The sequence below is a fragment of the Oncorhynchus gorbuscha genome, linkage group LG12 (genome assembly GCF_021184085.1).
Source record: "Oncorhynchus gorbuscha isolate QuinsamMale2020 ecotype Even-year linkage group LG12, OgorEven_v1.0, whole genome shotgun sequence".
Classification (NCBI taxonomy): domain Eukaryota; kingdom Metazoa; phylum Chordata; class Actinopteri; order Salmoniformes; family Salmonidae; genus Oncorhynchus; species Oncorhynchus gorbuscha.
This window is the reverse complement of record NC_060184.1, coordinates 13,220,703-13,234,870: the sequence shown is the minus strand read 5'-3', so window position 1 is coordinate 13,234,870 and position 14,168 is coordinate 13,220,703. Positions and strand designations below refer to the sequence as shown.

The 14,168-nt window shown below is 44.4% G+C and overlaps 2 protein-coding genes across 7 annotated transcripts in view; both read left to right on the top strand.

The window, feature by feature from the left end:
* The window catches only part of xkr5a (XK related 5a), a 28,232-nt gene extending 24,971 nt beyond the window's left edge, over window positions 1-3,261 (top strand). For 5 of the 6 annotated variants that reach the window (XM_046291133.1, XM_046291134.1, XM_046291136.1 and 2 more), the window contains one exon: window positions 353-3,261. In XM_046291133.1, coding sequence (XP_046147089.1) covers window positions 353-1,410 — 1,058 coding nt within the window. In that variant the 3' untranslated portion in view covers window positions 1,411-3,261. The remainder of the gene's footprint in view (window positions 1-352) is intronic. The other variant, XR_006830669.1, reaches the window with a different exon arrangement.
* A 394-nt stretch (window positions 3,262-3,655) lies between these two features.
* LOC123990543 (translocating chain-associated membrane protein 2-like) lies at window positions 3,656-13,827 on the top strand. The gene is made up of 11 exons (XM_046291138.1): window positions 3,656-3,849; window positions 5,671-5,734; window positions 7,711-7,820; window positions 9,096-9,212; window positions 9,317-9,375; window positions 10,628-10,712; window positions 11,074-11,144; window positions 11,313-11,417; window positions 12,052-12,195; window positions 12,651-12,808; window positions 12,902-13,827. Exons 1-11 carry the CDS (start codon window positions 3,730-3,732, stop codon window positions 12,976-12,978), a joined length of 1,110 nt encoding a protein of 369 aa, XP_046147094.1. The 5' UTR covers window positions 3,656-3,729; the 3' UTR covers window positions 12,979-13,827.
* The last annotated feature ends 341 nt before the right edge of the window (window positions 13,828-14,168 follow it).

The following is a 14,168-nucleotide window of genomic DNA, read 5'->3' as shown; positions in this document are numbered from 1 at the left end:
CTGGGAGCAGGAACGGAACGATAGAGAGAAGAGAGAGCGAGAGAGTGAGAGAGGGAGGGGGAGAGAGAGGGCTAGAAAGAGGGAAAGAACCTAATAAGACCAGCAGAGGGAAACGAATAGAATGGGAAGCACAGGGACAAGACATGATAATAAATGACAAAACATGACATTATTTGATATTGAGATAAAAATGGCTGCATAGGACCTTTTTAAAGCACCATGTCAAACTTCAGACATAACCAACTTTTACTGTTTCTCATAGGGAACTTTCAATCCCATCACTTAATTTAAACACCCTGTACTATACTGCGTGTTTCTAAGTCTCCCCCTCTCTTTTCTCTCCCTACTCCAGGCACCACCTCTCTGGTCCTGTACTACCGCTTCCTTCACCCCAAGTCCACCGAGATCACCCAGGGCAAGGGCCAGCGCCTGGGCACCCACAACCACCACATGGGCTCCACCTGTCTCGAGGGCCTGGAGCGGGGCGAGACTTCCTACTCCCTGGGGGGTGGGGGTGGTGTCAAGAGCCTCCCCCAGGCTGCCCCCTCCTCCCTGCATAACCACGGCAGCTTCTCCCTCTCAGGCGTGGCCGGCTCCCTACTGGAGCATCCTGGGAGTTGCGGTCCCAGGCTAGGTAACTCGTGTCCCTGCCGCCACCACCACTGGCTCCTGATTCGCTTGGCACTAAAAACCGGTGACTTGGGGAAGATTAACTGTGCCTATGGTTCCGGCGGTGTGGCGGCCGTTTTGGAAGTGGACGAGTCCTATTGTAACTCTGAGGCCAAGAGTACGGGTGGCGGCGGGTCAACCACAGCAGGCGGCGGCAGCTGCGACGGGGTCTCCGGGGTTTCCGGGACTTCAGTGTCTGAATCACAGGGAATGAAGGGGGGCTTGGTGCCCCTCTCGGACCGCAAGGAGGAGTTCCAGAGCGCTAGCGACGAGCCCACGTCAGCCGAGATGCCCAGCGAGGGCGAGGAGGAGAGCAAGGACAGCCTAGAGGACATGGAGAGCCCGCTGGAGTCACCGGTTTCTGACTCCTTCAAGCGTAGCTCGCTCGAGGGTAAATTGTTGTTTGGGAAAACCCCCGAGCCTTATTTCTGCCCTAACACCACCATGTCCAGCACCACACTGTACTTCAGTGCTGACCCCCAGTCCCCCAGCAGCACCAGCAACCCCCACCTGGACCGGGTCAGCCCCCCCATGGGCATGGCAGGCCTTAGCTTCATCCCCAGCAACCCCGCCCATAGGGACATGACGGGCCTGCAGATGGGTCGGATGGGTCCGTGCTACACCTCAACACCCAAACTGGACTCTGGGGCGCAGGGGGACTCACCGCCCAGCATCCCCCATCTGAGTGGTCCCAGGAGGCAGCTGATACTGTCACGCCGAGACCAGGATGATGGATTTTAGTAACAAGGGAGAGATAAAAAGACAGATGGGAGAGAGAGACTGATTATGCTTCCTCTCTATTGCCTATCCAATCTCAACGCTCAAAACCAGCTCCATTAGAAGCACACATATCTTATGTAATATACATTTCCTATAGATGTGCACCGTTACCAACTCTTGCTGATCATTCCAAGTACCAAGTACTTTTCCTTGAGGAGAGGCCGATACGCGGCGAGTACCGATTCAAGTATTTATTTTTCATAACATGAACTTTAACCCAGTTCAATCAATGCTACCTCCTAATCAACCAAACATAATGCAGTAAACAAATAATGACATATTAAAACACAAAAATGCTTTTAAAAATAATCATTTCAATACAATAACAAATACAGAAAAGTTATTCTACGAAAACGAGTAGGGCTGGGAATTGCCAGGGACCTCACGATACGATATTATCACCATACTGGGGTGCCGATACGATATGTATTGTGATTTTTACGCTTCTATATGTATTGCGATTCGATGTTCCAAACATATTGCTCACTATATGTCTGCTGCAGAGGGACTAGAGAAAGCAATGAGAAAACCAGTTTCAATCAGTCATGGAAATAAAAGTGCCGAAAAGAAATTGGCTCACCATTTATGAAGGAGAACACGCTATAGAAGGAAAAATACCGGAGTATTGGCACAGGTACAGTTGACTAGCGCAAAATTTATATCGCAATATCGTAAAAACAAATATCCCGACGTGTAACCATATCGATATATATATATTTTTTTTCTCCCATCACTACTAGGCAGGAGACACGACCCCGGCTAAAGTGAAGATGCCCGCCACAATATGTTAGCTACATATCTGAACGTTGTATCTGCTAGCATTTACAGATACCCTGTTCAAGTAGTAGCATATGGGCCCGATACCAAGTACCATTGATAGTATCCCTGCACTTCTAATTTCCTTGTGTGTTTTTGTTATTCTTTTGAAATGATGCTCGCTCCCCCCTGCCCCCCCAAAAATGAACATATGATCAGGGGGTTATTCACTAGGAACCAAACAAAACCAACCAGAAGCAAACAGTTTTCAGTGCAAAACCGTTTTGCCATCGTTTGCTATGGTGTGGAGTAATGGCTACACCACAGGTGAACATATACAGGCGTTTGCTGACACTGCTTAGGACAGACAGGCTCCAATGTCGTCTCGACAAAACTGTTTGACGCTGAAATTTGACAGGTGTCTCGCTTTTATAGAACACCATTTGCCAGGTGTCTCGCTTTTATAGAACACCATTTGCCAGATGTCTCGCTTTTATAGAACACCATTTGCCAGATGTCTCGCTTTTATAGAACACCATTTGCCAGATGTCTCGCTTTTATAGAACACCATTTGCCTTTTGTTGTTGTTCATATTAACAAACATTTATTGCTAAGAGCTAATTCATATTTTTAAGGTACATTGGTATCAAAAAATGTTTTTTATTCTTTGTCTCAAAGACATGTTGAACATGTTAACTTGCTAAATGCAGTTTTTCGGTTGAGATGCTATATAATATGTTTTTGTACTGTCTCAGGCCCATGGTTAAGTTTCCACACCTCAATTGTGACTAAGGGATATCCAAGACATGTTTTGCTGTGCTAACTTTTCCATCTCTCTTATAAGGGATCATTGTGATTTTGACTAAATGTTCTATAAAGGACCCAGGATGAGATCCATAGCCGAAACATACAGAACACTAAAATGATGCCTGTTTTCATAGTTTTCTCCTTCTCAGGTGTTTGCCTATTCAACATTTTGTTCCATAGGTCAAGGCCACTGGTGGCTTGATAACAAAGAAGCAATAAAGGTTATATTGGGTGGACATAATGCAAAAAGCAGTTTAATTATTTGGTCTTTCATTGAATTATGTGTACAAATTAATGTATGCATTATATTATTTTATATCTACATTGAAAGCAAATAAGTTATGTTATGCTTGTAGTTATTACATGGTAATGCATAGGTAATATGGGGTAATTTGTTTTACATACAAATAATTTCGAACATTGTTATTTGTCCTTTTGAAAAGAGGGTGATTTGTAAACAAGCTCGCTCAGTTATTAATGATAACTAGTTTTACATACAAATCATTTCGAACATTGTTGTAAATAAGAAAATGCTTTGAAAGTTCTATAAACGTTGTGTACCATTCTGGAATTCTGAAGGAATTTCACGTCGCCTTGCCTTTAATGAGGAATTTCAAAAACCTCCCCTTTTAAGAATGTGCACATGCGCAGAGTGGGGAAACAGTTAACTTCTGAACTTCAGGCAGAACATTTTGGGGGAAAAGTAATTCTGCTGAAATGGCATTCCGGAGGAGAAACAAGAGTTATCCCTTCTTCAGCCAGGAATTCTTAATACAAAATCATGCCGATATCGTCTTTAGTTTGGTCATTTTTATTCTCATTGGATTGATGTTTGAGGTGAGATTAATTCTGATTTCAATTTTTTTGACGAATACATTGTTGTAGTTTTTGTTACAATGCAACAGTTGTCTACCTAGGGTTACAAAGTAACAGTTTAGCAGAATTTGTTTATGGTTTGTGTTCAAGTTGAAGCGAAAGACGGGAAAGGACCTCTTTACAGCATCATTTCCTTCATCTCAAACATCAGTTTGTAGGCTATTTAATCTACGTTTTTGTCAGCTAAAACGGGACAAATTCCATTTCAAATGTAGACATTTTTTTGCATATGATTAACCCATTTTAAAGTGTTGTCACTTTGTAAAAACAATGCAAAACTGACAATGTGGTACCTTTTTTCATTTTACATCGATGTTCAACTAATGAACTCGTTCGGTGTGTTTGACATCAACGAAAAGCTCATTTAAGGCACATCTAATGGCCATACATGTTTTATACCAGTCCGGTGCCAAAGCTTTTCGACTCCGGTATCGTTAGTCCGCTGTTAACTGCCACGTCTCCATCTTTGAGCGATGCTATTTTGCAATGAAAGAGTAGACTGGCTCACTTTCCTATGCTCTTGATACCAATTGTGTCCCATTATCTATTTGCGCCCTAGCTGTCATTTTAATTAAAGGACAAATGTAGGCCTAAAAGTGTACCTCTTTGACTTCGTGATTAGATACTTGAATGGTTCGACCAGAAATGGTCGTCATTGGATGATGAATTGGCACAGAAACACTTGCAGTAGTCTAATCCCTTAAAATAACAGTATGGTTTGTTTGGCAAAGTAATTTTCATTGCTGCGATTTGTTTTTTTTAGCCTAGGCTCTTTAGGAGTCAATCTGGAATTTAATTTCCCTTCAGCGAGCTATTGCCTCTGTGTTCCTATAGACTATGGGAAAAAGAGTGAAATCCAATGTGTGAACATTTCACTTTCCATCGCCACGTAAACGAGATCCTCTCTCATGAACTCGGTGGGCATTAGTTTTGACAATGCACCAGTGGCCCCCGCGCACATGGAATGTTGGCAACTTGTTAGTGCAGTCTAGAGTTTAGTCTACTGTGAAGTAGCGTCAGCCCTTCGTCAATGCAAGCCGTGTCATGCCGAGCCTTCATGTTTTTTTTCTCTTTCTACAGCACAGTCATACGTCGGCATACCAATAGTGTGTGATTGCAGCCTTGAATTGAGGGCATTCCTGCATCTGCAGTAACCCCCCCCCTCAAGCATCCCATTGGTTCCTGCATGAATGCCATCTTGTGAGATTTTTGATATTCTGGATTTCCCCTGATTTGTGTACTGGAGTCGTAGCTAGCACACAGTGTCCTTCACTCCAGCCTGCCGAACACCTGCCCTTGCAGTCCTTAACAGAACTGTGGGAAAGCAGTGCCTGACAGGCGGGGGCAAATGACACTCTACTATTGCTGTCCTAGCTAGCCATGGGTGTCGCCCCCCCCCCACCTTCCTCTGTCTGCATCCAACACCACCTACTGTACCCCCCCTCCTGGCCCACCTGTGTACCGGATTCCTATCTTATAAAGAGGGGTTCCTCCAGATGCAGGAACACCCAGAATTGCAGGCCACATTTACATCCTTCTCCGGATTAATTTTCAAAGCACAATGTCAAATTACGCCCAAAAGTGGGAGGTGTTTGAGAAAGTAGCCATTTTTTTGAAGCAGTTTGAGGATAGAGACACACACAAACACGTCCATTTACCAGACTGTCTGTACTTGATTGCATTATAGAGGAGGTCATGCATAGGCAAGTCACTTGGCAGTGTCAAGAAGGTAGTCAGACAGGATAGATATAACCTAAATGTGATTATGGTTCTCTTTTCTAGGCAACAGCAAAGACTGCCATATTGTTTATTCAACCTCAGTACAACATCAGCACACCGTCACCAGGTTTGTGCCACAACCCCTATGCTGCACTACATCCACAACCCCTATGCTGCACTACATCCACAACCCCCATGCTGCACTACATCCACAACCCCCATGCTGCACTACATCCACAACCCCCATGCTGCACTACATCCACAACCCCTATGCTGCACTACATCCACAACCCCCATGCTGCACTACATCCACAACCCCCATGCTGCACTACATCCACAACCCCCATGCTGCACTACATCCACAACCCCCATGCTGCACTACATCCACAACCCCATGCTGCACTACATCCACAACCCCCATGCTGCACTACATCCACAACCCCCATGCTGCACTACATCCACAACCCCCATGCTGCACTACATCCACAACCCCCATGCTGCACTACATCCACAACCCCCATGCTGCACTACAGCCACAACCCCCATGCTGCACTACAGCCACAACCGCCATGCTGCACTACAGCCACAACCGCCATGCTGCACTACAGCCACAACCCCCATGCTGCACTACAGCCACAACCCCCATGCTGCACTACAGCCACAACCCCCATGCTGCACTACATCCACAACCCCCATGCTGCACTACATCCACAACCCCCATGCTGCACTACATCCACAACCCCCATGCTGCACTACAGCCACAACCCCCATGCTGCACTACAGCCACAACCCCCATGCTGCACTACAGCCACAACCCCCATGCTGCACTACAGCCACAACCCCCATGCTGCACTACAGCCACAACCCCCATGCTGCACTACAGCCACAACCCCCATGCTGCACTACAGCCACAACCCCCATGCTGCACTACAGCCACAACCCCCATGCTGCACTACAGCCACAACCCCCATGCTGCACTACATCCACAACCCCCATGCTGCACTACAGCCACAACCCCCATGCTGCACTACAGCCACAACCCCCATGCTGCACTACAGCCACAACCCCCATGCTGCACTACAGCCACAACCCCCATGCTGCACTACTGCCACATCAGCTATGCGTCCCAAATGGCACCCTATTCCCAATATAGTGCACTTCTTTTGACAAGGGCTAATAGGGCTCTCGTCAAAAGTAGTGCTCTATGTAGGGAATAGGGTGCCATTTAGGATGAAGACATACTATGGACTAAAAGGATCTAGACCTACTGTATATATGCTCAGTGGCATTGCATCACTCTGGCTGCATTTACACAGGCAGCTTCATTCTGACCAATTAGTGGGAAAAAAATTCAGAATTGGGCTGCCTGTGTAAACCCTTTGTTAGAGTAGGCCTATCTGCTATTTCTATCAGACCTGGGTCAAATATTTTCAGATACTTGAGCTGCACTTGGTTTAGTTTGCCTAGTACAATGGAACCAATGGAATAGAAAGTGAAAACGCCAAGCTAAATCAAGTGCACTGCACTTCAAACCCTTTCAAGTACTGAGGAAGGCGTAACTGCCAAAACATGTTAGCCTGCCCGGCCAAAAAAAATACATAAAAAATTGTGAAATGAGGTGACGTCTTTTAGTCCTTAAAAAAAAACTTGAGTTTCCCGATGATTCTTGAACTTGGGATTTAATTGGAAGTCCTTGTCATATATGGACGAGCACCCCGCTATTAAAGCGAGAGTGATTGAGTCTGAAAGAACAGCAGATAATAAGTTGCTCTGAGAATACCTGTTGTCATCAACCCATTCCTAGCTGTAGCCTACGTATGTGTGTATGACCAGTGTCCCTTGTTATTCATTATGCCTCCCTGTTCTCTATTGTTTGTCCTCCCGTCTGTCTTCCTGGCCGTCCGGCTGTCTGTCCTGCTTGTATGTCTGTCTGCCTTCCTGTCTGTCTGTCGGTCTTCCTGTCTGTCTGTCTGTCGGTCTTCCTGTCTGTCTGTCGGTCTTCCTGTCTGTCTGTCGGTCTTCCTGTCTGTCTGTCGGTCTGACGGTCTGTCGGTCTTCCTGTCTGGTCTGTCTGTCTGTTCGTCCTTCGGTCCGTCTGTCCAGAGGGAGAGCTGACGTTGTACCAGTACGGCTGGCAAGACTGCACCACCATCCTCTTCTATTTCTTCATCACCATCATCCTCCACGCCGTGGTGCAGGAGTACGTCCTGGATGTAAGTACTAACAAGACCCACTGCATTTTGGGTATTAGTGTTTTTGTATCCCCTAGATTATTTTTTCTAAGTAGGGTGCAAAGGTTCCCAAAGAAACAGCCAAGGCACTCTGGCATCTTAACTGGCTGTCAATCGAAACCAATATATGCTGAACTATTACAGGCTGGAGTCAATGGGGCTAGGTGGGGTGGCCCGACTTATTGATGCAGTGGAAGGGAAACACAAGTGGTGAAATATATGGACATTCAGGTCTGAGTAGAATAGCACCCTTTTAAGCACAGATGTAGGATCAGTCAATCATTACATAAACCATTTGAAGTGGACATGGGAAACTGACCTTAGATCAGCATCAATGGGCCTACTCCAGACAGACTCCTCAGGAGGTCACAAGGTCAAATTGAGTTATCCTTCTGTATGCTCTCCTAGATAACTTGCAGGACACAGGAATGTAGCCTCTGCTCGTATCCACAAAGCATTTCAGAGTAGGGAGTGCTGATCTAGGATCTATACCATTATATTCTTTATTCATTATAGCAAAAATTCTAAAAGGATAAACTGATCCTAGATCAGCACTCCTATTCTAAGATGCTTTGTGGATACGGGCCCTGATCCCAAATCTGTTTGGGCTATCTTCCTAAGTTTAGCATGACCATGACCATAAGAGTTGGCAAGACAGCACAAACAGATCTGGCACCCAGGTAACAGGAATGAGATTGTCATAAAAATGGTTGATCTCAAAAAAAGGTAATTATTATTTTCCTAATATATAATAATAATAATAATATATGCCATTTAGCAGACGCTTTTATCCAAAGCGACTTACAGTCATGTGTGTATACATTCTATGTATGGGTGGTCCCGGGGATCGAACCCACTACCCTGGCGTTACAAGCGCCATGCTCTACCAACTGAGCTACAGAAGGAGCTCCATAATCAAGTGTGTTTTACGATGGCTTATAACGCTTGAACGGCATGTCTCCGCTCAGAGGGCTGTACTACCAAGCAGGATATGGAGTTAGCCAGCAAACTGGTCAACATTTTCTTATATAACTCTAATTTATTTAACAAATGAAAAGACCTCTAGGTTCAGCTTTTAAGGAACCATAAAATCAGTAGTTATTTCTGTTATCAATGTTAGCTGGCTAACCCATTGGTTCTGCTTTGTAGTACACCCCTCAGAAGGGCTTCAGAGTGGCTAAAAATAGCCATCTTGTTTGTAGGTAATTTTTATCGTTGTACACTTCATTTTGTATCATAATGACTTGTTGTTGTTAGAAAGTGAATAGGCGCCTCCATCTCTCAAAAAGCAAGAACACCAAGTTCAGTGAGTCAGGCCAGCTGTGTGTGTTTCACCTGGTGTCCAGCGTGTGGAGTTTCTACATACTTATAACAGTAAGAAACGCACACAAACACATACGCAGCCACACACACATCAATGTGTAGTGTTAGGTCAACACTTCATGAACAATTCCACTGTCTCCCTTTTCCCTTTGCAGGAAGGATACGTGTTTCACCCAAGCACCCTTTGGGAGAACTACCCACATGTCCACCTCCGGTATGATGATTAAACAGGGTCTGCATCTGAAATGGAATAGCAGACTAATCTTAACCAGACCTGTAGGGGTAGTTCCAGTGAAATATATATATACACACACACAATACAGTGGGGCAAAAAAGTATTTAGTCAGCCACCAATTGTGCAAGTTCTCCCACTTAAAAAGATGAGAGGCCTGTAATTTATTATAGATACACTTCAACTATGACAGACAAAATGAGAAAAAAAGATCCAGAAAATCACATTGTAGGATTTTTAATGAATTTATTTGCCAATTATGGTGGAAAATAAGTATTTGTTCACCTACAAACAAGCAAGATTTCTGGCTCTCACAGACCTGTAACTTCTTCTTTAAGAGGCTCCTCTGTCCTCCACTTGTTACCTGTATTAATGGAACCTGTTTGAACTTGTTATCAGTATAAAAGACACCTGTCCACAACCTCAAACAGTCACACTCCAAACTCCACTATGGCCAAGACCAAAGAGCTGTGACCTGGCCAAGATAAAGCAAAGCAGTGCGACAAAAACAACGGAGTTACACACTGAGTTACACATGGAATAAACAAACGTACAGTCAATAATACAATAGAAAAATGTATAGTGTGTTCAAATGTAGTAAGATTAGGGAGGTAAGACAATAAATAGGCCATCGTAGCAAAATAATGACAATTTAGCATTAACTCTGGAGTGAATAGATGCAGAAGATGTGCAAGTAGAGAAACTGGGGTGCAAAAGAGCAAAACAAAAAAAACTATATGGGGATGAGGTAGTTGGGTGTGCTATTTAATGATGGGCTGTGTTGAAGCCACCTTGGAACTCCTCCATTTGAATTGTTTTGGAATATAAAGAAATGCATTAATGTCTACATTGGATTTTGCCACATGTATTATATTAGACACCTTAATGCATACTTTAAATTATGTCAGCTAAACAAGTTAACTTAAAACGAATAAAAACATTTACATTAAAGTATAATTTTGAGATGACTAATGTTACTGTCGCCACTACAACATACTTAAATACATGTAATTTTGTTCTTGAAACATTTAATTTAAATAGTGTAGAATTCCATTCATTTCCATGGAAGACTGATCCTACTGGGGATTGCCGGTTGCTTCAAAGCCTCTCAATGACAAATGCATAGCATCAGCAATCCAGGGTTTCAATAAATCACTCTGTAGTTCCCCTGCTGTGTACCGTATCCTTGAACAACCTCTCTCTCTCTCTCTCTCTCTCTCTCTCTCTGTTGCAGGTTTCAGGTGAAGTTCTTTTACCTCACTCAGCTGGCCTACTGGCTTCACGCCCTACCTGAGCTCTACTTCCAGAAAGTACGCAAGGTCAGTGCTGAGGCTGTGGGAAACAGAGGGCTGATATCTGTGTGTGTTTGTGCTGTGCGAAAACAATTAGCTGAAAGGAAATCAGCCCATAGACTAAGGAATTCTGTCAGATTATATTCAACGTAAAAATTGTTTGACCAAATGACAATCACATGTTACTTTCCTGACATTGAAAGCTGCAATTCATCTCATTGTCCATAGACTCCTTTATTTTCCAGGTATAAAACAATATGGAAACGTGCCATTCGGGTGAACTATTCCCTATATTAGTTTGCACACAAATGCCGTCTTTCTGACTGGTTCCATTCCTGTTGACAGACAACCAGAAGTGTGACTGCTCGTTGTTGTTGTTGTTCCTCAGGAGGAGATCCCTCGCCAGCTGCAGTACATCTGTCTCTACCTGCTGCACATCTCTGCAGCATACCTGCTCAAGTAAGCACCGAATAGAAGCATTACTAGAAGCACCTATGTAAACATAGATAAGTACCTAATATTAGCACAAATACATATAAAAGAGCATGAGCACATATACACAAGCATATCTAAGCACCCATATAATCCTAATTACTCCCCTCCATGACCCTCCCTCCGCTCCCACAGTTTGAGTCCTGTGGGCCTGGTACTCCTCTGTCTGCAGTACCTGTCTGAGCTGGGCTTCCACATCGCCAGAATATTCTACTTCACTGATGAGAGCCACCAAAAGATGTGAGTTCCTATTTCCAACTCTGTGGCCTTGTGGTTAGAGTGTCTGGCCTCCGATTGGAAGGTTGGAAGGTCCGGTTGAGTCATACAAAAGACTCTTAAACTGGGACCTGATCCTGCTCATCTTGGAACTCATTATTAAGGAGATAGCTTGGGGGTAAGGCCCTGTGATCGACTGTCCAGGAGGTGTACTTGTACATCAAGCTGCCTCACGCTACAGAATCAGGAGGCGGGCTCCTGCCCAATGGGCCGTTCTGGCTCGGACAAGGCTTGCTTACCTTTGTCATAACCTTCTTACATTACTTTCCAACTGCACAACAACATATCATATAGAAGTGCTGTTCATATTATAATGTGACGTGAACAGCACTTCATTAAAAGTAGACTCTAATATGACATCACCAGACATATTGGGGCGACTTCCTGAAAAACAACCTGCCAAGACTCCCACTATTGGCTCATTGCATATATATATAAACACACATTATATATATATATATATATATATGCTGGAAGTCTCCCTGCTGCTTATGATGATGTCTTATTGCTGATTCTACCTTTAATGGCACTGAATGCCTTGTGATCAATCCTAATAATCATAATCCACTTCTTCTGTTATTTACTGATGTGTGTCCAGGTTTGACCTGTGGGCCGTGAACTTTGTGTTCACGCGGATGGTGACCCTCACACTTGTGTTCCTGGCTGTGGGTTTTGGGTTGGCCCGAGCCGAAAACCAGGGGCTGGACTGGGACATGGGAAACTTCAACACTGTGCTGATACGGTAAGGCTTTTTAGTAGCTTCTATGTCTATTGTACACAAATGACAGACACCAGTATTTCTACTTGCACATCATCTGCACATCTATCACTCCAGTGTTAATTTGCAAAATTGTAATTACTTCGCTACTATGGCCTATTTATTTCCTTACCACATCAAGCCATTTTGTACACACTGTATATAGATTGTTCTATTGTGTTATTGACTAAGTTTGTTTATCCGATGTGTAACTCTGATGTTTTTGTCGCACTGCTTTATCTTGGCCAGGTTGCAGTTGTAAATGAGATCTTGTTCTCAACTGGCCTACCTGGTTAAATAATAAAATAACACGCAAGTGTAAGCACTCTCACACACACACACTCCCTCTCCCTTCTCTCCCCCCCCTCCCTCCTCCTCCTTCTCCCCTTCCTTCTCCTTCCTTTTCTCCCTCCCTCCCCCTCTCTCAAACCTCTCTATAGGATGCCTGTGTTGTTGCTGGTGAGTCTGACCCAGTCCTGGCTCCTGTGGAAGTTTATCCGTTTCCAGCTGAAGCGGTGGCGAGAGTTCAGACATGAACAGGTCGCTAGGAAGAGGGTCGCCGCCAAGCAAACCCCCCGACCGCTGAAGAGAGACTCCAGTGAGTGGACATGCGCTTTAATAGTACGAGTTGAAGACATTCTATTACAGCAAGTGTATTTAGGTTTGTTAATGTGTGAATGCCCTCCTCTAGTTGGCCACCATGAAAACGGCGCAATCAAAGCTGAGAACGGAGCCTCTCCTCGACCCAAGAAGATCAAGGCCCCCTAATGGCTCCACCCGTCATGGCTGCCTGAACAGTGACCCTGACTATATGGCTTATCAATCAGAGGAACAAGAAACTGGTCCCACACCATTCATCCTCTTCCTGTTTTGCGTATTTTCTGGAGGTGATGTGGAGGCTGCGTATGTCGCCATGGCCACAACAAGGCTTAAAAAATGCAATTCCAAAACCAAACCCCCCCCTCGAGCCCTGAACAGACATTTACTATCATATCAGTATTTTTTTATACAACTGTCTGCTATGGACACTCTGATTCTGATCTCCATGTATACTGAACGATGTATGTTATTTGTGGCACACTGTATACGTAATATTGAATGTGTTGGTGCCTGTTCCTTGTGCGTTAAGAACTGTACTGGTCTGGGGTTTGTCCAGATGCAGCTGTTTTTCAGCTCTGCTGTTGAATGAGTCGCCTTCGCTTTTAGCATGAGTCGTATTCATTAGGCACCAAACGGAAGAAAACTCACTGAAACGTGGACGGACTGGACTTGACCAAGAAGAAACACTCATTTTCAGTTTCCTCTGCAAAATGCTAATAAACACGACCCTGGTTACTTGGTGCAGGAAGAATGTTGCTGGTTCTACGGTGGTCCTAAAGGGATATCAGATCGTGCTGGCTTTGCTACCCAATCAGTGATGGGCGGGACCAAGGTGAGATTGGACCAATTATGGGGCTCTGGTTACTCCTTGGCCCCTCCCTCTGGGCCATGGTCAGTGTGGCTTGGACCGTGCTGTGGCCACTTTACTTATAATACTGCATGCTATTCCATTGTTTTTAGTTTTCTATTTTTACTTAAATAATACATGGTTCTCAAATGCTGAGGTTTGAACAGTTATTTTTGTCTATTGCATTATTACCACAATGGAAATCTGTTTTGTATGTGTTAAAACGTACTGAGTGTTTCCAAGTCATTTTACTCTAATGACCATAGCCACAATGTAGGAAGTATTGCAGGCCCAAAGGGGCTGTGTCTGAACGTTACCAGCTGTCAATTCTCTACTTCCTCCCTTGATTCCTATCATAGCTCATTGGAGAGAGGGACCTTGGATGCTCCCTTTCACTGCACTTTGACTTGAATTGAGGAAGAATGGATTTGGGTCTTTGTAGTCTTACATGCCAGCCAGCCTCTTTCCCTATAGGCTGTAAGTAGGCCCTGGCTCACGAAGCTATCTCTGT

What these genes read in the sequence shown, in the direction of transcription:
- LOC123990543 (XM_046291138.1), top strand. Translation starts at nt 3,730, where the DNA reads ATGGCATTCCGGAGGAGAAACAAGAGTTATCCCTTCTTCAGCCAGGAA. An exon ending in ACTTCCAGAAAGTACGCAAG is followed by an intron (nt 10,713 to 11,073) that starts GTCAGTGCTGAG and finishes GTTGTTCCTCAG; the next exon opens with GAGGAGATCCCTCGCCAGCT. An exon ending in TCTGCAGCATACCTGCTCAA is followed by an intron (nt 11,145 to 11,312) that starts GTAAGCACCGAA and finishes CCGCTCCCACAG; the next exon opens with TTTGAGTCCTGTGGGCCTGG.